This window comes from Myotis brandtii, unplaced genomic scaffold, assembly GCF_000412655.1.
Source record: "Myotis brandtii unplaced genomic scaffold, ASM41265v1 scaffold281, whole genome shotgun sequence".
Lineage (NCBI taxonomy): Eukaryota > Metazoa > Chordata > Mammalia > Chiroptera > Vespertilionidae > Myotis > Myotis brandtii.
In genome coordinates, this window is record NW_005360721.1 from 193,846 (window position 1) to 221,044 (window position 27,199).

General features: G+C 44.3%; 1 protein-coding gene across 1 annotated transcript in view; it reads right to left on the reverse strand.

The window, feature by feature from the left end:
* Positions 1 to 2,004: 2,004 nt before the first annotated feature.
* Positions 2,005 to 27,199, reverse strand: part of IL1R1 (interleukin 1 receptor, type I) — a 37,753-nt gene continuing 12,558 nt past the window's right edge. The window contains 10 exon segments of the mRNA XM_014541873.1: positions 2,005 to 4,382; positions 4,385 to 4,705; positions 5,231 to 5,398; positions 6,069 to 6,212; positions 11,847 to 11,998; positions 12,984 to 13,101; positions 15,162 to 15,227; positions 16,535 to 16,703; positions 18,712 to 18,901; positions 19,010 to 19,244. Of these exon segments, the coding sequence (XP_014397359.1) occupies positions 4,288 to 4,382; positions 4,385 to 4,705; positions 5,231 to 5,398; positions 6,069 to 6,212; positions 11,847 to 11,998; positions 12,984 to 13,101; positions 15,162 to 15,227; positions 16,535 to 16,703; positions 18,712 to 18,901; positions 19,010 to 19,244 (1,658 nt within the window). The 3' untranslated portion in view covers positions 2,005 to 4,287.

Sequence of the window (27,199 nt, forward strand, 5' to 3'; positions counted from 1 at the left end):
GGGCTGAGGGAGGCTCACACCACGTGGGTGGAGGTGGAGGGCTGAGGGAGGCTCACAGCATGTGGAGGTGGAGGCGGGGCTGAGGGAGGCTCACAGCATGTGGGGGCGGAGGCAGGGTGAGGAAGGCTCACAGCATGTGGGGGCGGAGTCAGGGTGAGGGAGGCTCACACCATGTGGAGGTGGAGGCGGGCTGAGGGAGGCTCACACCATGTGGAGGTGGAGGCGGGCTGAGGGAGGCTCACACCATGTGGAGGTGGAGGCGGGCTGAGGGAGGCTCACACCATGTGGAGGTGGAGGCGGGCTGAGGGAGGCTCACACCATGTGGAGGTGGAGGCGGGCTGAGGGAGGCTCACACCATGTGGAGGTGGAGGCGGGCTGAGGGAGGCTCACACCATGTGGAGGTGGAGGCGGGCTGAGGGAGGCTCACACCATGTGGAGGTGGAGGCGGGCTGAGGGAGGCTCACACCATGTGGAGGTGGAGGCGGGCTGAGGGAGGCTCACACCATGTGGAGGTGGAGGCGGGCTGAGGGAGGCTCACACCATGTGGAGGTGGAGGCGGGCTGAGGGAGGCTCACACCATGTGGAGGTGGAGGCGGGCTGAGGGAGGCTCACACCATGTGGAGGTGGAGGCGGGCTGAGGGAGGCTCACACCATGTGGAGGTGGAGGCGGGCTGAGGGAGGCTCACACCATGTGGAGGTGGAGGCGGGCTGAGGGAGGCTCACACCATGTGGAGGTGGAGGCGGGCTGAGGGAGGCTCACACCATGTGGAGGTGGAGGCGGGCTGAGGGAGGCTCACACCATGTGGAGGTGGAGGCGGGCTGAGGGAGGCTCACACCATGTGGAGGTGGAGGCGGGCTGAGGGAGGCTCACACCATGTGGAGGTGGAGGCGGGCTGAGGGAGGCTCACACCATGTGGAGGTGGAGGCGGGCTGAGGGAGGCTCACACCATGTGGAGGTGGAGGCGGGCTGAGGGAGGCTCACACCATGTGGAGGTGGAGGCGGGCTGAGGGAGGCTCACACCATGTGGAGGTGGAGGCGGGCTGAGGGAGGCTCACACCATGTGGAGGTGGAGGCGGGCTGAGGGAGGCTCACACCATGTGGAGGTGGAGGCGGGCTGAGGGAGGCTCACACCATGTGGAGGTGGAGGCGGGCTGAGGGAGGCTCACACCATGTGGAGGTGGAGGCGGGCTGAGGGAGGCTCACACCATGTGGAGGTGGAGGCGGGCTGAGGGAGGCTCACACCATGTGGAGGTGGAGGCGGGCTGAGGGAGGCTCACACCATGTGGAGGTGGAGGCGGGCTGAGGGAGGCTCACACCATGTGGAGGTGGAGGCGGGCTGAGGGAGGCTCACACCATGTGGAGGTGGAGGCGGGCTGAGGGAGGCTCACACCATGTGGAGGTGGAGGCGGGCTGAGGGAGGCTCACACCATGTGGAGGTGGAGGCGGGCTGAGGGAGGCTCACACCATGTGGAGGTGGAGGCGGGCTGAGGGAGGCTCACACCATGTGGAGGTGGAGGCGGGGCTGAGGGAGGCTCACACCACGTGGAGGCGGGGCTGAGGGAGGCTCACAGCACGTGGGGGCGGAGGCGGGGTGACCCCACAGCACTCTAGCTGACCAGCCCTTGGCAGACCTGCTCTGAGCAGAAGACAAAGGCACTGCAGGTGCTGGAAGGGAAGGGCCTGGTCACTAGAATCTGTGCTCATTAGAGCTTGCAGTTTGACACCACGGTTGCCAATTGTGTTTACCTCCTGGTCAAAGAAGAAAATGAAAAGAAACCTTTTGTAAAATGTGCAAGTCTATACAACGTTGTCTGGCCTTGCTGGACGGGTACAGGGTTCATAATCCTAAAACACGCATTATACTCCACATAGAGGCCAGCAGAGGGAGCACGGCTGAGGCCACTGGTGGGAGTCGGGGCTCACTGTGGGCCCCCAGGCCCTGGCCCTCCCCGGCTGAAGGTGCCCTCACCCCACATCGGGCCTGGCCATGAGAACCCTTGATACCAGGTTTTGACAATTTTATTAGAAAACAAGTACAGCCCACTAATCAATGATACATGCTGTACATGAATTGGTGTTTTTACTACAAAAATATGTGGTATCTGCTGCTGACTTATACACACGAGTCTGTAAAAGACTCCTCCTCATTAACCGTTACAGATACAATTATCACAAGTGCCCTTTCACGCCAGCTCCGTACCCACAACTGCAAATAAGAGAGTCGGGAGAATGGAACAGAAACCCAGCTAAGCCAGTGGTAGCAGCTTGAAATGCAACACTTTAGTGCACGTGCAAACCCGTTGTAAGCATTCAGGCTGAAAAACTGTATCATCAGAAACGCAGTGAAATCTAGTTACCGAGGAGCCCTGAAAGGACAAGCTTAAAAGAGGTTTTTGGGGAAACAGTTCCCAGGGAACTCGGGGGTACGCTTTCCTCTGGGACCCTCCGCCCTCCTCTGGGCGTGGCCAGGATTCTCGCCCCGAGGCCCCAGGTGCCAGCCGCTGGCCATTCCTGGCTGTCTGCCCTCACCCCGGTTCCTGGCTAGTTCTCAGGTTCAGAGTGGCCTTACTGGAACTCACGTGCGGGTATTTCTAGAGCTGACCGACTGAACCTCTCAGCACGATGTGCAGCATCTGCTCTGAACTTGGGGAGAGGACAGTCCTCCCTGGCACCCCCAAACTGCTGGCAGGGTCTCCCAGGTGAAAAGAAAGCGCTTTCTTTAAAAACAGCAGCTCCAAAGCCATGCTGTGCCCCCGACTGCCAGATTGAATCCAAGAGAAATAGGTGGGAGGAGGTGGCAGCGAATCCACTTCTGTCCAGTTCTGATTACTTTTGAGGAAAAAAATACCAAAGGAAAGTCTGTGTTCACCTATGATATTAAATATTAAAAACACAAATACAAAAGGCCTGCCATGTCCCCGTGACCTACCATGTCCCCGTGACCTGCCATGTCCCCGTGACCTACCATGTCCCCGTGACCTGCCATGGCCCTGTGACCTACCATGTCTCTGTGACCTGCCATGTCTCTGTGACCTGCCATGTCTCTGTGACCTCAGGAGGCGGCACACGGCTGTGGCTGTGCAGTGTCCGGGTTCCTCTGAACTGTCCTGGGACGACTATCAAGTGTTAACATGTTCTTCTACACCAGAAAACACAAGCACAACTTCTCTTGTTTTTACTTACCAACATGCATTTACTTTAGGGGAAGAACATATGGAGGCAGAAACTTTTCCATAAAAATCTACCGTGACTTTTGTTAATTCCAATATTTACAGGAATGAGCAGCGTACCATCCTGGAAACTACCATTTCTTCCCACAAAAGGCAGGGGAAGGCAGGTGTGGCCAAGATCACACCCTCGGCCGCAGCCCTGGAAGCAGCCCGGCCAGCCCAGCGCTGAGTGACTGCTGTCGGCAGCTGCTGGCTTTCTAACATCCAGGTGTCAGCAGACAGTGAACAGGCAGTCTGTGGGCACTCTCCGCGGGGTCCGTGCAGACCAGCCTGAGCCCCCGTCGGAAGCACAGCCCACAGGGAAATGCCAATGGGAACCCGGCTGTGCTCCTGAGCCAGGAGAGCCGGCGCAGCGGCTGAGAGGAGAGCGGTGGTCAGGAAGGTGGTTAATCTGTGGGTCGTGTGCATGACCCAGTGGAGAAGGAAGTGACTTGGAAGTTGTCCTTCCAAAGTAAAGAGCCAAGTGAAATGCAGAAGAACAAGGTGGGACAGAATGGCCATCCCAGGGGCAGCAGGAGAGGATCCCTTCTCTGCTACTCTTGCTTTTGACCTCTCCCCAGTGGGAAGCTAAGGTTATTTTAAAACCTTGAAATCCTGGAGAATCTCTTTTTTTGTTGAAATGGCAGTTTTAAAGGTCTAAACAATGAAATTTAGTCTTTGGAAACGGCTGCTGGCTGCAGATGTGTGTGAAAAATGCAAGACCAGTGGCCAGTTCTCCAATGTCTTCCCACGCCCCGGCCACTCAAGGGGCCCTGCAGTCCCATCTGGGCACAGCCCCTGGAACTGCGAGTGACTCCACAAATGCATTTCCTGAATGTTCTTTCCAGTTGTTGGCTCTCCCGGGCCTTTTCTCGGCAGCTCACACGCCCAGAGGGCAGCAGCGGCCTCTGGAAGGCCTTCCCTGCCCCTCTGCTTTGAGTTGCCCGGGCTGCTGTTGTCACCATCCTGCCCTTACCCATCTGACTCCAGGTGGCCTGGGGTGAAGGGTCATGCAAGTCTGTGCCTGTACATCAGCGAGGCCAGCCCAGCCTAGAGCCACAGGACAGGCATCACCTGCTACCCGAGAGGCACGGGGCCCTCCCCTCGCAGTCTCTCCCTGGAGTCGGGCCTTGGGGCTGCAGACAGCAACTGGCGCTTGGCTGGAGGGGCTGCTGAGCAGGCATGTGGTACCGGACCTTCTTCCAGAACCTTGTCTTTGCAGACTGTGACCTCTCCCCCGTCCAGTCCCCTGACCAGCGGATGGCCCCCTGCTTCCGCTTGAGGAACTGGATGGACTCGGGCATTTTCTCGTAGTCCTGGATCTTCTCCAGCTCCAGCAGGACGACCTTGACCCCGTCCTGAACGAGGGCGTTGTACAACACGATGTGCTCTTCAGACGACCTCCCTAGCCAGCTGAATCCCGATGTTTCTCGGACCAAAATAATAATCAGCCTTCTGCTCTTCTTTATGTTTTCATTTGTGACCTCAACAATGTCTGAGAAACACAAAGCATGGCATAGTAAGTGCAACTTCTATTTACAATCATTCTTTCCAGAGCCAAAACCCCAGTGTCCCCTAACACTTGCCTTACTTAGGGTTAAAGGAGGGTCCCACTTAGAGGCCAGCTCAAAACACTAGCCCCAGAAGCTGAGCATTCTCTTAGGACTCAGAGCACTTTCAGTAAGAATTTAAAATATGGTTGGTAAACCGGTTGACCTATTCCTCTTTTATTTTACTGTATCGGCTATAAAGCAATTTTCAGATCTAACTAGCAATTACGTTTTCAAAAACGAAGTACAACTTAGTTAATTGTTGTTTCAACAAAATACGAGAAAAGTAAATACTTTGCATTAAATAATGTGAAAATCATTATGCACCACTGAAGAGGGTCTTAAAATTGTCAAATATGTTACCCATGCTAGTCATCTAGAAAGATGAAACCCAATTTAATTAACCCGATTAATTTAATAGATAAATTAGTTTCAAAACGAGATTTTTACTTCTCCCTTTATGTTCATACCTTCCCCAGCGTAGTCATCCCTTCCATAAATGAACAGCTTGTATCCACACTGTTTTTCTAAGACCTCAGGTAAGATTTTAAACACAAAAACATCTGAATTAGAGGTGGACCCTTCCCCAAGGGTCTTTGGATACAGTATGTATGCATCATAGGTCTTTCCGTCTGAAGCTAAAGGGGAAATGTGATATTTTAGAACCACAAGGAAAAATAAGAGGTTTGGTAAAGTAGATATAGCAAACATGCACTTCCGAATGAATTACTATTTCATGTGATGGTATGAATGAAGTTTCAATACAAAACACAGCACACCTTTTTCAAACGCTGTACCCTGACAAGTGTCTCTGTTGAGTTTACTGCAAAGCTGTTCTTATGTGACTGCCGGCCACCCACATGCAGTGCCCTCCACCTCTCTGCGTGGGAATGGCCTCCAGTTCTCGTCTCCCTCCCCACGCCACAACGCCCAATTCTACCATCCTCCCTTCTATGTATTATTGCAGCTTCATTTTTTGCAAGATTTAAACAAAAGAGAGAGTGCATGCATGAAAATTGAGTCCTTTCTTTGATTTGATAGCAATCTTGGGTGATCTGTGTTCTGCCCAGCACAGAGCGGGTCCTGAGTACCCGGGTCTATGAAGATGCTCTCAATGCCATTGACCCCACCACTATGAGCCTAGAGCAGTAACTTGGAAACTGTAATTATATATAAGAATAACTACTATTTTTATATCTGTTAAATTTCATTTTAAAATTTAAGTAAAAACTCTCTTAATTATCTTCTATATCTCTTAACTATCCCCTCTCTTCAACAAGAAAATGTTGCATAAAATAAAAATTGTACCTTTTTTCGGGAGAAAATCATAGCAAGAATCCCTGTACCAAAGCACAATGTCAACCTTGAAGATTTTATAGATGAAAACAGAGCTGGTAATCACTACTGTTAACATGACGAATATACCAATCAGGTGCTTCTGGAAACTGGGGACTAGAGCAGAAAAGAGAGGAAACATTTATTAGAACCAAAAGAATTAAACATTTGAGCACAACAAATTAAACATCATCATCCCAGAGAAACCATATTTGGGACTGGCCTGTAATCCCAAATCTCAGATAGTATTAATCCATTCATTATCACTTAATAATGGGTATTAATGTACAAAGACATCTAGAATGGATACCATGTAGAAAAACTGCAGTGCATTGTACTAAATCTCCACCTAAGTAGTATAATATACAATCTCACAGAAAAATAACAAAGACCATAGGATAGAGCACAATATAGTAAAAAGAGTCTAAGTTACTCAAAAGCCAGCAAAAGTTCCTAGAGGTAGAAGAGTCAGGTGGGAAAGGTGAAGGCTAGGGGGAAAGAGAAGGGTGAGGGATGCCACACAGAATGTTTAACACTTGGATGTTCTCCAGGCTTCACTGGCTAATTATTCATCCAATGATTGATTACAGAGTGGGGGGGGGGCAGAGGAGGAAAGTGAAGGAAAGGTAAGGAGAAGGGGGTAGAGAAGAAGAAACAAGAAAGGGACTTGCAAATGTCAGGGGTCAGGAGGAGAACCAAGATGGTGGTGTAGGTAAATGCTGGTACTCACCACCTCAGATAATAACATTAAAATTACAACTAAAATACAGAACAACCATGAAATCTGGATGAATAGAAATCCTATAATGAGAGAAGTAAATAAGAAAGTACACTGAGATGGTAGGAGGGGTGGAGACATGGAATGGGTTGGTCCAACACCTATGTGTGGTGTGGTTTTAATCAGAGGGAGATCATCTCTGTGGAAGCCTCCCAGGAGGAGTAAGAGTCCCACCCCCACACCAGACCCCCCAGCCCAGGGTTACAGAGCTGGGAAGAGATGTCCCTGTAATTTCAGGTTGTAAAACCAGTGGGAATTGTGGCTGAGTGACTCATAGGCAGCTGGAGACCCACATGTTCTTCTTAAAGGGCCAGAGCACGAACTTACTCGGACTTGATTTCTCTGAGCTCCAGCACTGGAGCAGCAGCTTGAAAGGAACCTGGGACATTCAGGGAGGAATTGGATTGTCTGGCCTCAGGGCAAGAATTCAGGGGCCGTTTTCTTCCAGACAGGGGGGCTCACAGAGGTCATTGTTCCTATGCTGGGACCTCCCCCTTGCAAAACTGACTGGCAGCCATATCTGATTTCCATCGCCTGGCTCACACTGTTCAGTCTGCCCTGGTGATTTCCAAGATCCCGCCCCATCCAATTTGCAGTGCCATCCAAACTGTTTGCAGTGGCTTTTCTATAGGAATGGCCTATCCTGGCTCGGGCTTCAGACTTTCCTAAAATCTCTTAAACAAGCAACATCTGACATCAGTGTGCCCCAAACTGATCAATAAGAAACCTAAGACTGCCTTGCTTCACAGCTTGACCTCGCCTGGGCATTTCCAAGTAGCAGCCATCTGCAGATCTCTCTGTAGCTCCTGCCCAGTGGCCCCAGGCAGTGGTTGACAGCTCCAGACCAAATTAGATTACAACTCTACACATCCACAGTGACACACTCAAGGGGCAGACTCAGTGAACACCAAATCCCACTGAAGCAAGTCCTGCTCCATAAGGGTGTCTCCTGCACAGCAGCTCTTCCACTATAGTCACAGCTGGTCCCCACAGCCAATTGGCCTGGAGGTCAACTCCTCCCAGCAACACCAATAGCAATCAAGGCTCAACTACAACAAGACTGTGCACATAGCCCACACAGGGGTGCACCTAGAGTGCCCAGCTCAGGTGACTGGGGAGGCTGAGTCACTGGGCCCTATAAGACACCTACTACACAAGGCCACTCTACCAATTCCAGGAGACATAGCAGCTCTACCTAATACATAGAAACAAACACAGGGAAGCAGTCAAAATGCAGAGACAAAGAAACATGTCACAAATGAAAGAACAGAAGAAATCTCCAGAAAAAGAAGTAAATGAAATGAAAGCATGCAAACTACTAAATACAGAGTTCAAAACAATGGTTATAAGGTTGCTCAAGGATCTTAATGACAGCTTCAAGGGACTTAGTGAAACTTTCAAGGAACTCAGTGAGAATTTCAAGAACCTTAGTGAGAACATCAAAGACATAAAAAAGGACCAGTCAGAAATTAAGCTGAAGGTGGTGTCTGCCAACTAAACTGAAGGTGCAGCATTTTAGACGTTCACAGATTGAAGTTTCTACAGTATTGCTTGCTAATGATCTGAGTGCGTTGGTGATTATATGTGTCCTCATTCTCTCACCTGAGCGAACGAGACCTTTTCCAAGTGGTGTTTCTCAAGGAGCATGGGCAGTGGGCCCGCAGACACGTGGGTCTGGGTGGTGCGTGTGCCCTTCCCATTGTGCCAGTGTATTGGTGTAGACTTGCTCTGTTTTCAGCTGTATTTATTGCTAAATTTCTCAGCATAAACTTATCCCATTGTATTTTTTTATAAATAAATATTTTTAACATGAAAAAAAGAAATTAAACATACACTAACTAAAATAAATAATAATTTATAGGGATTTAACAGCAGAATAGATGATTCCGATAATCTAATCAATGATTTGGAATATGAGGTGGCAAAAAACAACCAATCTGAACAGCAAAAAGAAAATAGAATCCCAAAAATATGAAGATAGTGTAAGGAGCCTCTGGGACAATTTCAAGAGTATCACTATTCACATTATGGGGTGCCAGAGAGAGAAGAGAGAGACAAAGATATTGAAAACCTATTTGAAGAAATAATGACAGAAAACTTCCCTACCTGGTGAAAGAAACAGACTTGTAAGTCCAAGAAGCACAGAGTCCCAAAAAAGAGAATCCCAAAGAGGCCCACACCAAGACACATCATAATTAAAAAAACAAGAGTTAAAGACAAAGAGAAAGTCTTAAAAGCAGCAAGAGAAAAGCAGTTAGTTACCTACAGAGGAGTACCCATATGACTATCAGCTGATTTCTCAACAGAAACTTTGCAGGCCAGAAGGGAGTGGCAAGAAATATTCAAAGTGATGAGTAGTAAGGACCTACAACCAAGATTACTCTACCCAGTAAAGCTCTCATTTAGAATTGAGGATCAGATAAAGAGCTTCACAGACAAGAAAAAGCTAAAGGAGTTCATCACCACCAAACCAGTATTACATGAAATGCTGAAGGGCATTCTTTAAGAAGAAGAGGAAGAGGAAGAGAAGAGGAAGAGGAAGAGGAAGAGGAAGAGGAAGAGGAAGGAGGAGGAGGAAAGAAGAAAAATATGAACAATAAAATGGCAATAAATACATATGTATCAACAATTAAATCTAAAAATCAAAATACATGAACAAGAAATCTAATCAACAAAATAGACTGATGAATAAAATAGAACCAGAGGCATGGAAACATGGAATAGACTGACGAATGAATCTCAGGGAAGGGAAGGGGGGACAGAAAGAGATTAACCAAAGATCTTATATGCATATATGCATTACCTATGGACACAGACAAAAGAGTAGTGAAGGCCTGGAGTGGGGTGGGAGCTGGCTGGAAAGTGGTAATGGGGGGTTGGGAGGGGGGTATCTGTAATACTCTCAGCAATAAAGATTTTTTAAAAATAAAATAAAAAATAAATGTCAGGGGTAAGTAGGCATCAAGAAAGAGAACCTGTCCAGACAATGTGCTCAGTGGTTGAGCATCAACTCATGCACCAAGAGGCCATCAGTTCAATTCCCGGTCAGGGCACATGCCTAGGTTGCAGCCTCGGTGAGGGGTGCATACAGGAAGCAGCCAGTCAATGTTCTCTCTCATTATTGTTTCTATCTCACTCTCCCTCTTCCTTCCTCTCTCTAAAAAAAAAAAAAAACAAACAAAAAAAACAAACAAAAAAAAACAAAAAAAAAACACAAAGAAACAATAGAAACATATTTTTTAAAAAGAAAAGAAAAGAGAACCTAAAAGCTCTCTTATTTTACTTTTTCAATTTAGGTCTTTGACCCATCTGCAATTGACTTGGGTATAAAGTAGAAATCAAGATATACCATTTTCTAGACCAGCCGTGGGCAAACTACGGCCAGCGGGCCGGATCCGGCCCGTTTGAAATGAATAAAACTAAAAAAAAAAAAAGACCGTACCCTTTTATGTAATGATGTTTACTTTGAATTTATATTAGTTCACACAAACACTCCATCCATGCTTTTGTTCCGGCCCTCCGGTCCAGTTTAAGAACCCATTGTGGCCCTCGAGTCAAAAAGTTTGCCCACTCCTGTTCTAGACCAATAGCTAATTGGCTCAATTGATAGGTTATGTTTACAATCTTCACAACTGTGACTTCATACAAGATCATGGTATCTATAGTATAAATCTTATAAACTTGTCATTTTTATTTAAGACCATCTTGACTGTTCTTGACTCTTTACATTTCCATATGACTTTTAGAATAAGCCTGCCCATAACACACACACACACACACACACACACACCCATACTTGCACAAACAGTGCTGAGATTTTGAGTGGGATGGTTTTTAATCTATAAATTCACTTGGGGACAACTAACATCTTTATAATATTGAGTCTCTCAATCCATGAACATTGTATATCCCTCCCTTATTGAGGTCTTCTCCAATTTACTCAATAATATTGTTGTTTTTTTAGTTTGTATTACAGAGGTCTTGAACAGCTTTTGCTAGCTTATTTCTATGTCTTCGATAATTCTTGATGCTACTGTAAATGATACTTTTAAATGTAATTCTATTGGTTTGTTGGTATTTATAGACATACATAGAAATACTACATATATATAGACTAGTTATCTTGCTAAATTCATTTATTAAGTCTAATAGTTTGTTCAGATTTTCTTCCATGTACACATTCATAAATACCCTATTTTAACTACAAATAATCTTAAAATATTTCACAAATACTCTCAATACTGTGTCTTAAGATTATACAACTCATGAAAATCAATAACTTCTGACACTCTCTCTGGAAAGTGGATATTTAAACTTCCCCTGCAGTCCTAGCTGGTTTGGCTCAGTGGATAGAACATTGGCCTATGGACTGAAGGGTCCATGTTTGATTCTGGTCAAGGGCACATGCCTGGGTTATGGGCTTGATCCCCAGTAGGGGGCGTGGAGGACGCAGCCGATCAATGATTCTCTCTCATCATTGATGTTTCTATCTCTCTCTTCCTCTCTGAAATCAATAAAAAATATATATATTTAAAAACAACATTTAAACTTCCCCTGCACATCCATCATTCACCTAAAAATATTCATTAGATAGCTACTGCGACCAGACTTAAGTTGCTACTAGTTTTGGAAATAGGATAGTTAGGAAGATAAATGGTCTGCAGCACCACAGGACTTACAGTCAAATAAAGAAAACTAAGTATGACAACTACCGTGGCGGGCGGGGACCTAGGGTGCTATGGAAGCACACACCAGAGGCCTCACCACTTCTGTTCTGGCAGAGAACAGTACAGAAAGGCTCCCTGGCAGAAGAAACAGTTCAGCGGAGAAGTGAGAAAGGGAAGATGTTATCCAGGTTAACAGGAATCCCAGAGCATTCTGGGCAGAGGGAATGGCCTTGCAAACCTCAAGGTCACAGAATCTTACCATGGTAAAATAAAAGCACATTTCCAATAAACAGTTTTATTGTTTACCTGGGTGTATTAATTGGATATATGCTGCATTTATTCCATATTTATTCCTGGCTACACAGGTAAATGGATATAGATAAAATTTACTTTTCACTTCTGAAATATTAAGCATTAAGATGACTGTGTTCCTTTTTTTGGATGGAGGATTTTCCACTCTGTTCAAAAGAGAGAGAGAGAGAATAAGTTGTTTTAAGTAAACTGCATTAACAACAAGTAAGCCACGTGCATGGTCTTTCTCTTTATTTGTTGCATAAATGAAGGCAGAAACAACCACCAGCCTACACACAGGTATAACAATTAGGCTGTTAGCAACATTGATCGAGATGTTATGGACCTACGTCCATTAACAGTAAAAGACGCAGTAGGAGAGAAACTGAATAAAAATCACCAGCTTCCAAGAAGAAAAATATGAACATATGCATTTTGGTCTCCATGGGGCACAGAAAGGAATATATGGAACAAGAGTAGAGTAGGCAGATGGCACAGGGTTTGAAGGTGATGCTAAGGAGTCAGGAGTTTATCCCTAGAGAGGTTCCAGGAGCCCTGAGGACTTGAGCAGTGGAAGGCGTGATTCTTGGCCCATTTTATGCGTCCTCTTTAGATTACTTAAAAAGTGGAATAACATGAAGATTGCTTCACCGGACTGTTGCAACATATGTAACTAATTCAACAGAAAGCCTTCCAAGTTGTCCTGAATTTGCACCACGATGACATGCATTTTTATCTTAAATGTACAAGCTCTTGTAAATCCTGTTTAGCTTAACGAAACTCAATATGGGTGGCAAAGGGTTAAGAACCAATCAACCACCAAGTAACGTTTGCTATTCCAGTGGTCATTTGCTATTCCAGTGGTCGGCAAACTGCGGCTCGCGAGCCACATGCGGCTCTTTGGCCCCTTGAGTGTGGCTCTTCCTAAGCCTTAGGAGTACCCTAATTAAGTTAATGACAGTGTACCTACCTATATAGTTTAAGTTTAAAAAATTTGGCTCTCAAAAGAAATTTCAATTGTTGTACTGTTGATATTTGGCTCTGTTGACTAATGAGTTTGCCGACCACTGGAAACCATCAAGACTGTATAAAGTATGACGTGCAATTTAACAACAAAACGTCTCTGCTGTGGTTGGCGCTCAGCATGCTTACTGTATGTAGTCTTCCGCCAGCACCGGGTCGTCATCATCAATCAGTGACCCGTTCCACTTCCAGTAGACAAAGTTAGCTTCCCGGCCAGTGACGTTGCATACCAACTGCAGCTGGGATCCTGCGAAGCAGTGCATTTTAAAGCCTAACATTAATTAATTTTCAAGTGATCCATTTATCTATATTAACAAATGGCTACTGAATAAGAATCTTAAATTATAGGAAAGCACAAAGAAAAAGAAAAATCACCCTTACACTTACCACCTAGAGATAACCACTATTAGTAACATTTTGTATCTCATTCCTTATCTTCTCTGTGTACATATGCAATTATTTAAATGGGTGTTATTATCTACTATTTGTAATTATTATTGGGTTGGGAATGTTGGCTCACGAGATTAGCCTTCCAAAATAGGCTCCTTCGTGGCTGGCTCAGCATTCCACAATCAGACAGAATATGATGATCATTTCCCAGTGCTAAACACAATCTGTTCCTAAGTTTTCATTATTACGATTACTATTCCATGAGCATTCTTGTACACCAATATTGTACATTTTCCAAAACAGCACACCGAATGAAAATCCAGAAGTAGAATCCAGTTAAAGGAGATACATTTTAAAAGCCAGCCCCTCTCGCCCACACAAGACTGCACTTCCCGCTCGCCCGGCGTGAGTGCCGTGCGTTCACCCCAGGCGCCCCCACTAGTCAGTGCCGACTCAGAGAGGAAACACATTCCATTCACATTTCGCCTGCGTTTCTTGAATTAATGGCGAACTGACATGTTTTTTATAAGCTTAGCGTTCCTTTGCCTTTAAGAACTGCTGGTTATACCTACTGCCCATTATTTCCTGGCATCATTGTGGTAACTCTATCACACACGACAACTCCAAAAATCCTCGGTGTTGCTTGCTTTCATTTCATTTTTATGGAAATCCTTTGGTAAAGATATTTTTATTTTTTGTTTGGTCAAATTTATAACTGTTTATCTGTTTTCACTATTTTTTTCTAAAATCTCTCTCTACCACCAAATCAGGAAAATATCATGTACATTTTATTTGGGGCATGTCATACTTTAATTGTTTTATCCGTTTAAGGGGCCAAGGAAATCTTAGCTGTTGCAAGGGTTTGTGGCCCTCAAAGGGCCATAGTACATCGACAGACAGACAGAATCTGTGATTAAGTCCTGAGAGAGGAGCAGGGCTGAAGGGAAATGTCTTTTTAGGCTCCCAAGGGGGCACAATCATGAGAAAGGATTGGGAAATGCTGCTCTCGATTCTACAGGCCCATATATAATTATGAGTTACACATGTTTGTTAGCTTATATCTAAGAATTTCTTTATATTACCATACATCATGAGTAACAAATTAACAGAACCCACAGGTCACAACTCTACCTTCTAATCCTTGTCTTCTTGCAGTTACTATCACAGACGAGAATTTTGTACACTAACGTGATTTTTGATCCTCTGGTACCCAACCTGCCTTTACGCTTAGACCAGCGGTTTCTCATGGAACGGTCAGTGATGGCGAAAATGTGCTCTATTTGTGTTAACCCTGAAGTCACTGGTCACATGTGGCTACTAAGCTCTTGACTGAGAAACTAATATTCAATTGAACTAAATTAATTTAATTTAAATTTACATATGCGTAACTACATGTGGCTTGCGGCTATTGCGCTATATGGGGCTGGGCTGGATGTTTATAAGATTTTATCCTTGGGATAAACTATGTAGAAGTTAACTAACTTGTGACAGTGTTTTTCTAGAACGACATCCTTTTGCCTGCAGTCTAGCTCTCCTGCCTAAAAGCACCAAAGGCGCCCTGTGCACCGGGAGTCACACTTCGCACCCTCGGCCTCTGGCTGTGGTTCTCGTGCGTAATCAGTCTCCGAGGAGTCACACTTCGCACCCTCGGCCTGCTGAGGCTGGCCTCTGGCTGTGGTTCTCGTGCGTAATCAGTCTCCGCAGGAGAGCAGGGACAGCCCAACCAGGTGTGGTTCGATGTGTGCCATAAGAGGCAAGAAATCCAAAGGAACATTTAATATGCAACCTGAGCCACTTTCTCTCTAATTATAGGCATGTCCAGTGAACAGCTTAGGCTCTGTGCAGTAAAGGTACAATTTATCTTCACCTCGAACTCAGAATAATTACCGCAGCCTGTCCTGACTGGAGGCTACTCACCCGGGACCACTTCCATCGTCTCGTTCACTGGACTCACAATCTCAGGGCTCTGGGGCCTGTTCTCCTCTGAAATAAACATCCACAGGCTCTCAGTCTCGCACAGATCAGGGTCTCAAATGATACCAACACTTGGCAAGTACACCAAACTATACATGGCGTCCGGCAGATATTCCCTCAAATGTCGGAAGCATTTATGGCAGAAGACAGAGGCAAGAAGTGAAAGAGGGAGCCAGCACGAAGGCCACAGCCAAATCATGACAACCCGCTCCAAAGCCTGCGCCCTCTGAGCCCAGCAGCTTGGGCTACACAAAACCACAGGCAACACAGGCCCTGGCTGCAGACAATGGCTCTCCTAGAGCCAATCAGGACGAGGAGGGGGCTGGTGCTTCCCTGGTGGAGCATCACTCCCCAGAGGGCCTTCGATGCTGGACCTGCTTATACACAGGACCTTTACTAATGACCCAAGAGTAGAATGTCAAGCAATTTGGCATAATTTATTAAAACAGGATAAAAATAGTAAGTAGCTCCAGAAATTAATCTGACTGTTATTTACAAAAAGATTGGCTTCAAGGGGTAACCTGTGGCCAACCCTGAGAAACTATGAACTTAAATGCCAGCTCCATAAGGCAGGATCCTGTCTCTTTGGTTTGGTAACAGTTCCTGGCACGTAGTAGATGCTCAATAAATAGTTTTGAATCTTCCTTTAGAAGAATATTTAAAAATGACCTCACCCCTGATTAAGTACATTATGTCTACACAAGGGATCAGAAAAGGAGAGGAAGAATATGTCTGCTGGTCTGGTTGCTACAAGTCAGGAAGAACAAATCAGAGCTACACAACGACCAGAGGGAGGCTGCTCAAAGCTCAAGATGGTTGTGACTGTTGAAAACTATGATTCACTGATACTAGTAGGAATTAATTCTGATTCAACAAAATAATAAACTTTGAAAAAAGAAAGTATGATGGCAGTAAGAAAGCTCCGCTGTAAGTCAGGCGGTCCGGTTCTGGGTCCCTGCCCTGGGACACGCCCTCATGTGCCTGTCCCAGCATGATTCGCAGTAGAGACCCCTTTAACTTCCAAACCCCCGCGAGTGACCGTTATCATATACGATTTATGGAGGGCTCAGAAAGAACCATCATCAGCCATGCCAAAGAATGAGCCTCCTCGGTCAGATGGAAACCCGGCTCATATCGTCTGTTTAATTAGCACTTCGTCTGAAGCAGGAGGGAAGCCATTTACACAGTATTTAGCGACAAAAGTTAAAACCAGGTGACTTTTGGCTTTAGCTCCTCCGGGGACATGCAGATGATAGTAGAATCCTGATCCCTGGGCCTTCCCGGGTGGGAAGTCTTAGGACAGAGCTGTGACTCACCAAGAGTTAAAAGCTTGATCACCCGGCTGATGGGATACTGCTTTCCCAGGAGCGCATAGGATGCGCGGCAAGTGTAGTTCCCTTTATGCGCTTCAGTCACATTCATGATGATGAGTTTATTTGATTCTCCAATGAAGTTTGCATCGTCAAGAAGTAGAGGTTTGCAGTCCTAGATAGAGCAACAGGAAGAAAGTATTGAAAACCAATTAATAACTTTCTCCAGTCTGCCAGGAGGAAACATTCCACTTTTCCATATCAGCAAATGTTTTATACATATGCAATATGTATATTATATTTTATATATATTTATACATATATATACAAATATGTACTTACACACACACACACACACACACACACACACACACACCTATATATATATGAAAAGAAAGATTCCCTGCATAACAAATTTTAATGTGATTTTTGTGGCAAAAGTCATAATTATACTCCTAGGATATTAAATGCTTACACCTATGAGCCTTGCACTTTGAATGCTCACACTATATAGCTTGTCTGTGATGCTGTACTTCCTTTCTTCACAGATATTACTGACTTTGTGTTTCTTACCCTGCACAGCATGATTCCCCAAGGAAGCCCTAACAAGCTCGGCAGATCAAAGGTAGCAAACCCATAGTTTCCATGGAGTGCTAGCCAATCTCTTCTAAGACAGTTACAGAAACTACTGCCCTGGGCGCTGTGGCTCAGTTGTTTGGCGCATCCTCCCATACACCGAAAGGTCGCGGTTCAATCCTCGGTCAGGGCTCATCCCCAGGTTGTGGGTTGAATTCCCGATTGGGGTGTGTGCAGGAGTCAACCTATTAATGTTTCTCTCTCTCAAATCAATAAAAACATATCCTCCGGTGAGGATTAAAAAAATAGAAAGAAACTATTAAGTTATTTAAAGACCATTTGATTTGTTAAAAATATTTTATTGATTTTTTACAGAGAGGAAAGGAGAGGGATAGAGAGTTAGAAACATCGATGAGAGAGAAGCATCGATCAGCTGCCTCCTGCGCACACCCCACCGGGGATGTGCCTGCAACCAAGGTACATGCCCTTGACTGGAATCGAACCCGGGACCCCTCAGTCCGCAGGCTGACACTCTATCCAGTGAGCCAAACCAGCTAGGGCATGGACCACTTGATATTTTAATAAAACACAAAAGAATAAATTTTGTTCCCTGGCCTGTGTCACTCAATGGTTAGAGCATGGGCCCATGTACCAAAGAGCTGCAGGTTTGACTCCCAGTCAAGGACATGTACCTGGGTTGCAGGTTTGATCCTTGGCCCCAGCTGGGGTGTGTGCGGAAGGCAACAATGGATGTGTCTTTCTCACATTGATGTTTATCTCTCTCACCCTCCCACCTTCCACTCTCTATAAAAATCTATAGAAAAAATATCCTTGGGTGCTCAGCCGGCATGGCTCAGTGGTTGAGCGTCGACTTATAAACCAGGAGGTCACCATTCGACTCCTGGTCAGGGCACATGCCAGGGTTACAGGCTTGATCCCCAGTGTGGGGTGTGCAGGAGGCAGCCAATCAATGTTTCTCTCTCATCATTAATGTTTCTATCTCTCTCTTCCTCTCCCTTCCTCTCTGAAATCAATAAAAATATATATTTTTAAATGTATCCTTGGGTGAGGATTAACAAATAAACAAAAAAAGAATACTTTTTAAAAAATAAATAGTTATCTCTTAAAAACCCTAAATTTATACTGCCTTATCTTTAAACTTCTTTTATTCTTACTATACTCTTCTTCAACTATATCTTCTTAAGAAAAATAACAGAAAGTAAGCTTTTAGTAAGGCTTCAAATTAAATATATGTAGTCTTACAACTTTTTTCAAATGTCCTATTAAGTTTCACTATTCAAAAGTAAATGATATGCCAAATGAAAATGTACTTTGCAGATTCAACATATTGTCTGTGAAAGAAAACTATTTTATTTGCTGGAAAAGTAAAATACTATATTTAATATAACATTACATGAGACATAGAAGCATGAACAAACTGTTGAACCTCAGAGAGAAGGCAGGGAGGGTGGGTGGGAAGAGATCAACCAATGAACTTGTATGCATATATGCATAACCTGTAGACACAAACAATGGGGTGATGAGATGTGGGAATAAAGATTTAATATATATATATATATATATATATATATATCTTAAGACATTACCTTATCCCACTCTATTTTGGGTAACTCATTGTTTTCATCCTTAAAATAATCCAAATAAGGACACACAAGTTGTCCATTTCCTGCAATAATTAGTTTCTGTTCGTATATAGCTTGTGCACTGTAACACAAGTCAGGTTCATGTTGTACAAACTTTGCAGTTACTTCAATCTTGAGGCAGTAAGTTGAATTTCTAAAATAAATCAAAATAGGTGAATCAATCATTATTAAAGGACATTTCTGTCTTAACTATTGTAGGTACACAGAACACATGTCTGTATCAAAGTAACTTCTTCCTTACCTCACTGTGCAATAGTATTGCCCCGAATCCTTGACCTTAGCGGGAACAAACCAAAGCTTATCTTTGTACTGATGAATCCTGGAGCCTCTTTCCATAGATATAGATGTGTTGCTGTCATTTTTATACCAATTTATATTGCCTTTGTTTTCATTTGGGTTAAGAGGACATGAACGAACAGCAATTTCATAAGCAGAAGAAACTAAAATTATTTGTCCTGTACGTTCCTCACATTTACCTTTAAAAGGGAGAAAGGAAAAGCAAATTCTATATGAAATCTGTCAATGTCTCTTAATATAATATCTACATATAAATGTATCAATTACTCAATACATTAATTCATATTAAATATTTACCAGCCTTATGATTAACACCGTTATCTTGGAAGTCTGAAATATTTATATCCAAATTCAGTTGTATTACTTACTACCTGAGTGCCCTTGAGCAAGTTATGTAACCTCTCATCCCCTCTTGAGTCATCTAAAAATGGGTGAAAATGTAGCAGGTGAGAGAGATGCTTCAGTACAAGATGGGAGTGGATTTACCCTCCTACCTGAACAACTAAAAAATGGGCAATGTTTATGAAACAATAATGTTCAACACATTGAACATAAAACTAGAAATATCAGAAAGGTGGGAGTCAAAGGAGGGAAGCCCTAGAATCTTCCCAAATTGCTGCCTAGCGGGACCAGGACCGTGGCGTTGCGAGGAGGAAAGCTAGGCAAAGTCTCATGATCTCTGAGTGAGGAAATGGAGCTGGGAATCCAAGTAAACCAAATCCTATTATATAGGATTTTTCTTACTCTTTAGATCTCCTTTAAAATAACTGCATGTTTAAAGCAAAACCGATAGTGTATAGTAAGATTTATAACATATTAGTAGCCCTGCACACGAATCTGTGGGCCAGTAGCTTGCCAGTAGCTCGCTGCCGCCCTCCATTAGCTCTCCGGCCGCTGCCCCGCTCTCCTGTAGCTCCCCCTGGCCCCCTTCCCTTGCCCCCCCCCCCCATAGCTTGCTGCCCTGCCACCTCCTGTAGCTCTCCACCGCCGCTTATAGCTCACTGCCCACCCTCCTGCTGATCCGTGATCCAGTTCTATGTGATCGGTCATTACACTTCACGGAGTAGTGACCATTTGCATATTGCATCTTTATTATATAGGATAAAGCTGTAAAAGGCCTGGGAACAATGGGGCTAAGTTCTAGAATGGAAGTATACTGCCTTACGTTTCTTATACTCTATGTGAAATGGCATAATATTACTTAAAGGTAAACAGTAATAATTAAAGATGGATACCAGAAGCCTGAGAGCACTTATTTTTTTATTATTAATTTCAGAGAGAGGAAGAGGGGAGACGGGGGGGGGAGGAGAAAGAGAGAGAGAAAGAGAGAGAGAAAGAGAGAGAGAGAGAGAAACATCGACATGAGAGAGAAACATTGATAGGTTGCCTCCCATACACACACCAATCGGGGGTCAAATCCATGATCTTTCAGTGTACTGGGCCATGATCTAACCAACTGAGTCAGACCAGTGGGGACCCAATTTGTACTTCTTAATCCCTTCACTTTTTCACCCATCCCCCAACCTCCTTCCCATCTGGCAACTGTCAAAATGCTTTCTGTATCTGTGAGTCAGTTTCTGTTCTGCATGTTTATTTATTTTGCTTTTTACATTTCACATATACTTAGTAAGTGAAATCATATGGCATTTGTCTTCCTCTGACTTCTCTCAGCACAATACCCTCTAGGTCCACCCATGTTGTTGCAGATAGCAAGATATCATTCTTTTTTATGGCTGAGTCATAGTCTATTGTATATATGCACCACTTTTTAAAAGATAGATTTTTATTGATTTCAGAGAGGAAGGAGAGGGAGGGAGAGAGAGAAAGAGAGAGAGAGAGAGAGAGAGAGAGAGAGAGAGAGAGAAAGGAAGAGAGACATAGATGTGAAACATCAAACAGTTGCCTCCTGCACCCTGACCAAGGATCGAACCCATAACCTGGGAATGTGCTCTGCCTGGGAATGAACCCGCCACCTTCTGGTGCACGGGCTAATGCTCCAACCAACTGAGCCACACTGGCCAGGGCTCCAATAGCACCTACTTAAAACAAAAACAGTTACTTAGTATAAGCCAACACAGGAGATAAAATGAATCATGAAAATTCTCAATCAACCCAAAAGCCAGCAAAAAAAGAAAAAATAACAAAGAATTAATGGGACAAATAGAAACTAAAATATGATCCTGAAATTAAATCCAAATGTATTAATAATGATATTTTAAAATATTAATGGTCTAAACATCCTAATTGAAAGGCAGAGGTGGTCAGATTAGATAAGGTGAGAAAAATCCAACTGTACACACATACATGCATACACACATGCCATCATGCTTACACACACTCTAAATAGAAAGATACAAATACATTTCAAGTAAAAAAAAAATGGTAGGGGCCCACACCAGGTTAACACTAATCAAAAGAAAGTTTACATGGTTGTTACATTGATAACAACCAAATTAGATTTTACAGTAAAGATTATTAACAGGGATAAAAAGGGTCATTTCATTATGATAAAGAAGTCATTCATCAAGAAGTACATAGTAATCCTAAATGTTTACTAAGCTACTAACAATGCTTCTAAATACTTGAAGCAAAAATATTAGACTGCGTCCTAGCTGGTTTGGCTCAGTGGATAGAGTGTCGGCCTGTGAACTGAAGGGTCCCCGGTTCAATTCCGGTCAAGGGCACATGTCCAGGTTGTGGGCATGATCCCCAGTATGGGGCGTGTAGGAGGCAGCCAATCAATGATTCTCTCTCATCATGGATGTTTCTATGTCTCTCTCCTTCTCCCTTCCTCTCTGAAATCAATAAAATATATATTTTTTAAAATGTTAGACTGCAAGGAGAAATAGAAAAACCCACAATTATAGTCAGAGATTCCAATAACCTACTCAAAAAATAATTGATAGAACAAGTAGAACAATTAGATAAATCAGTAATGATATAAAAGATTTGAACAAAAATTTTGGTGTAACTGATATTTATAAAAAATCCTACTCAACAATAGCAGAATACACATTTTTAACACAACAACTTTACCAACATATACACTATTCTTGTTCATCACCCAATAATTGATGTATTTAAAGGGATTCAAATTAGACAAATTATATTTTCTGGTGATAATAGGATTCAATTAGAAACCAAAACCCAAAAGCTATCTAGGAATTCCCAATATGTTTGATAAGACATTTTAAATGAATATGAAATACACTGTTAGCTGGGAAGACATACTGTCCTAATTTATCAGCTCTATAAAGTATCAGCAGATTTGAACATAACTTCCAGAGTGTGCAGAATGCAATCATAAAAAAAATATTATTTGTAAAATAATAAAATAAAACTAAAAAACACACCTCTAAATAACCATGAGTCAAAGAAGAAATAAAAAGAGAGCGTAAAAGGTATTTTGACTGAATGATAAGGGAAATACATGTCAAAATTGATGATATTCAGTGAAAGCAGCGGGTAGAGGAAAACTGACAGCACTAAATGCCTATAGAAGGAAAAAAGATCTCAAACTGATGACTTCAGTTTCCACTCAATAAATTAGAAAAAAATGCACCCAATATAAGCAGAAGATTAAAAAAATAACATGAATCCAACAGACAATCAGTGAGCCCTGGCTGTGTGACTTCGGGGTTAGAGGGTTGACCTGTGCACCAAAAGGTCACAGATTTGATTCCCCGTCAAGGGCATGTACCTGGGCTGCAGGTTGATCCCTGGCCCTGGTAGGGGTATGTGCGGGAGGCAACCAATGGATGTGTCTCTCTCACATTGATGTTTCTCTCTCTCTCTCTCTCTCTCTCTCTCTCTCTCTCTCTCTCTCCCCTCCTTCCCTCCCTGCCTCCCTCCTCTCTGTCTCTCTCTCCCTCTGTACCCCCCCAATCTCTTCCTCCCTTCTACTCTCTCTAAAAATCAATGGGCCCTGACCAGTTTGGCTCAGTGGATAGAGCGTCGGCCTGCGGACTCAAGGGTCCCGGGTTCGATTCCAGTCAAGGGCATGTACCTTGGTTGCAGACACATCCCCAGTGGGGGGTATGCAGGAGGCAGCTGATCGATGTTTCTCTCTCATCGATGTTTCTAACTCTCTATCCCTCTCCCTTCCTGTCTGTAAAAAATCAATAAAATAAAAAAAAAAAATCAATGGAAAAAATATCCTCAAGGGAGGATTAACAAAAAAAAAATCAATGAAATAGAAAATGAAAAATAACAGAGAAAAATCAGATACTAAAAGCTTGTTCTTTCAAAAAATATGATTGATAAAATCTCCATCCAGAATGGCCAGGAAAAAAGAAAGGTGTTATCTCTCAAAGGAGTAATAAGGAAATATTAAGAACAAATGTATGCTAATAAATTCAATAACTTATGTGAAACAAGAAAATTCCTTAAAAGGCACAGACTATAAAAGCTCCCTCAAAAAGAAATAAATAACCTCAATAGCCCTATAGATACTAAAGAAAATGAATTTGCAGCTAAAATCTTACAACAAAGAAAATTTGGGGCCTAAATAGCATCACTGGAATATTTATGGAAGAAATTTTAGGCAAACTCTTGCAAAAAATTGAAGAGTCAGTAACATGTCCCTATTCACTCTATGAGGTCAACATTACTCTAATACTAAAACCTGACAAAGACATTACAAAAAAAAGAGAAAACATAAGCCAATCATCATAAACATAGATGCAAAATTTCTTTAAAACAGTTTATCAAACTAAATATTACAATATATTAAAAAAGGATAATATATTGTGATGTATATAACATCATAGAAATGCAAAGTTGGATTCACATTCAAAAAAATCAATCAATGAAATTCCATATATCAACAGAGTTTAAAAGAAAATCTATATAATCATCTCAATAGACCCCGAAAAAAAAACATGACAAAATCCTACATGAGCAAACTAGGAATAGAGGTGAACTCTCAGCTATGAAAAACCTACAGCTTTTATACACAGCAAGATTAGGAGTGAGGTCAGGATGTCCACTCTAATCACTTCTACTCAATAGTTTAGCAGTGGTTCTCAACCTTCCTAATGCGCGCGACCCTTTAATGCAGTTCCTCATGTTGTGGTGACACCCAATTTCATTGTTACAAATTGAACATAATTAAAGCATAGTGATTAATCGCAAAAACAATATGTAATTATATATGTGTTTTCCGATAGACTTAGGCGACCCCTGTGAAAGGGTCGTTCGACCCCCAAAAGGGTCGTGACCCACAGGTTGAGAACTGCTGGTTTACTAGAAGATCTAATTAGTACATTAAGTCAAGAAAAAAATAGATGGCACCCAGATTGAAGGGTAAAGTGAAACAGCATTATTTGCAGACAATATGATCATCTATGTGGAATATACTATAGAAATCTACAAATGATCTAGAGCAGTGGTTCTCAACCTTCTGGCCCTTTAAATACAGTTCCTCATGTTGTGACCCAACCATAAAATTATTTTCGTTGCTACTTCATAACTGTAATGTTGCTACTGTTATGAATCGTAATGTAAATATCTGATATGCAGGATGGTCTTAGGCGACCCCTATGAAAGGGTCGTTCGACCGCCAAAGGGGTCGTGACCCACAGGTTGAGAACCGCTGAGAGGATTAGTAAATTATAATGTAATATGAGTATGCAAGATTGAATGGGTTTTCAAATACTAGCTAAGAACAATTAAAAACTGAATTTTTAAAAATACCTTTTCTAATGACAGTAAAATATATGAATAGAATATTAAGGATAAATCTGACAAAAGATGCATCAAAGCTATCCAATGAAAAATATAAAACAGTGCTTAAATAAACTAAACAAGATCTAAATAAATTATCATGGATCAGAACACTCAATATCATTAAGATGTTAGTTGTCCCCAAATTGGGTTATATTCAACTCAATCCCCATTAATATCTGAGCAGGACTTTTTGTGCTAATTAATAAGCTGCTTCTAAAATCCTATCTAATAAAAGAGAAACATGGTAATTAGCATAGGACCGCTACCCTTCCCATTGGCTAATCAGGGCGATATGCAAATTAACTGCCAGCCAAGACTGTGGCCGGCAGCCAGGCAGCTGGAAGCAAACATGAGGCTTGCTTGCTTCAGTGAAGGAGGACTCCAACGTTCCCCGCCTGCCTTGCCGGCCTCTGAGCTGGCAGTTTGAAACATTGTAACAAATATAGAAGCTAAACAAAACCCCAGAAACCAGCTTTCAGCCGGCCAGGATCTCAGAGCTGGAGATGATACAGTGTTTCGATTATAGAACCGAAACAAACCAGATACCTGCTTTCAGCAGCAGAGGCCTTGGCCCAGAATTTAAAAAAAAAGAAAAAAAGGAGTGGTTGGGAGCTTCAGTCACCCACCAGCCTGAAAACAGCCCTCAGCCCCTCACCCAGACTGGCCAGGCACCCCAGTGGGGACCCCCACCCTGAAGGGGGTGTGACCAGCTGCAAACAGCCATCATCCCCTCATCCAGGCTGGCCAGGCACCCCAGTGGGGACCCCCACCCTGAAGGGTGTGTGACCAGCTGCAAACAGCCATCATCCCCTCATCCAGGCTGGCCAGGCACCCCAGTGGGGACCCCCACCCTGAAGGGTGTGTGACCAGCTGCAAACAGCCATCATCCCCTCATCCAGGCTGGCCAGGCACCCCAGTGGGGACCCCCACCCTGAAGGGTGTGTGACCAGCTGCAAACAGCCATCATCCCCTCATCCAGGCTGGCCAGGCACCCCAGTGGGGACCCCCACCCTGAAGGGTGTGTGACCAGCTGCAAACAGCCATCATCCCCTCATCCAGGCTGGCCAGGCACCCCAGTGGGGACCCCCACCCTGAAGGGTGTGTGACCAGCTGCAAACAGCCATCATCCCCTCATCCAGGCTGGCCAGGCACCCCAGTGGGGACCCCCACCCTGAAGGGTGTGTGACCAGCTGCAAACAGCCATCATCCCCTCATCCAGGCTGGCCAGGCACCCCAGTGGGGACCCCCACCCTGAAGGGTGTGTGACCAGCTGCAAACAGCCATCATCCCCTCATCCAGGCTGGCCAGGCACCCCAGTGGGGACCCCCACCCTGAAGGGTGTGTGACCAGCTGCAAACAGCCATCATCCCCTCATCCAGGCTGGCCAGGCACCCCAGTGGGGACCCCCACCCTGAAGGGTGTGTGACCAGCTGCAAACAGCCATCATCCCCTCATCCAGGCTGGCCAGGCACCCCAGTGGGGACCCCCACCCTGAAGGGTGTGTGACCAGCTGCAAACAGCCATCATCCCCTCATCCAGGCTGGCCAGGCACCCCAGTGGGGACCCCCACCCTGAAGGGTGTGTGACCAGCTGCAAACAGCCATCATCCCCTCATCCAGGCTGGCCAGGCACCCCAGTGGGGACCCCCACCCTGAAGGGGGTGTGACCAGCTGCAAACAGCCATCATCCCCTCATCCAGGCTGGCCAGGTTTTAAAAACAACAAAGTTGATTTACACTGCCTTAATTCAACATCCTATCTAATAAAAGACAAAAAGGGTAATTAACCGTACCTCTGCTACGCTTCCCATTGGCTAATCAGGGCGATATGCAAATTAACTGCCAACAAAGATGGCGGTTAATTTGCATACGTAGGTTCAACGATGGGAGGCGAAAGGGGAAGCATGGAAGAACGGTGCTTTTTCCATTCCGCCTTTGCCCTGCCCCCCACCCTGGATCCAAGAACCGGGGCAAAGGCCCGCCCCCCAGCTGGTGATCAGTGACCCCGCGAGGCAGGGAGGGACCCAGAACGGGGAAGCCGTCCTGCCTGGCCGCTGGGGACCAGATCACATCCCCGGCTGGGAGACAGGGAGGGACCCAGAACACACAGAAGCCATCCTGCCTGGCTGCAGGGTACCCAATCGCGTCCCTGGCGGCGAGGCAGGGAGGGACCCAGAACATGCGGAAGCTGGGTCTTTTTTTTTTTTTTTTTTTTTTTTTTTTTTGGTTTGTTGTGTAATTATTTATTACAAATAAATGATGGTTTCACATCTGTCAAAAACGGTCCTGTTTTTACATGTGTGTGCAGGTTCTGATGTACAAGAAAGGGTCATGTGCTTAGTTCGTCCATGCAGAGCTCACAGGTACATCACTAAATACTTTAAAAATAGAATGATCTCTTTTTGAACC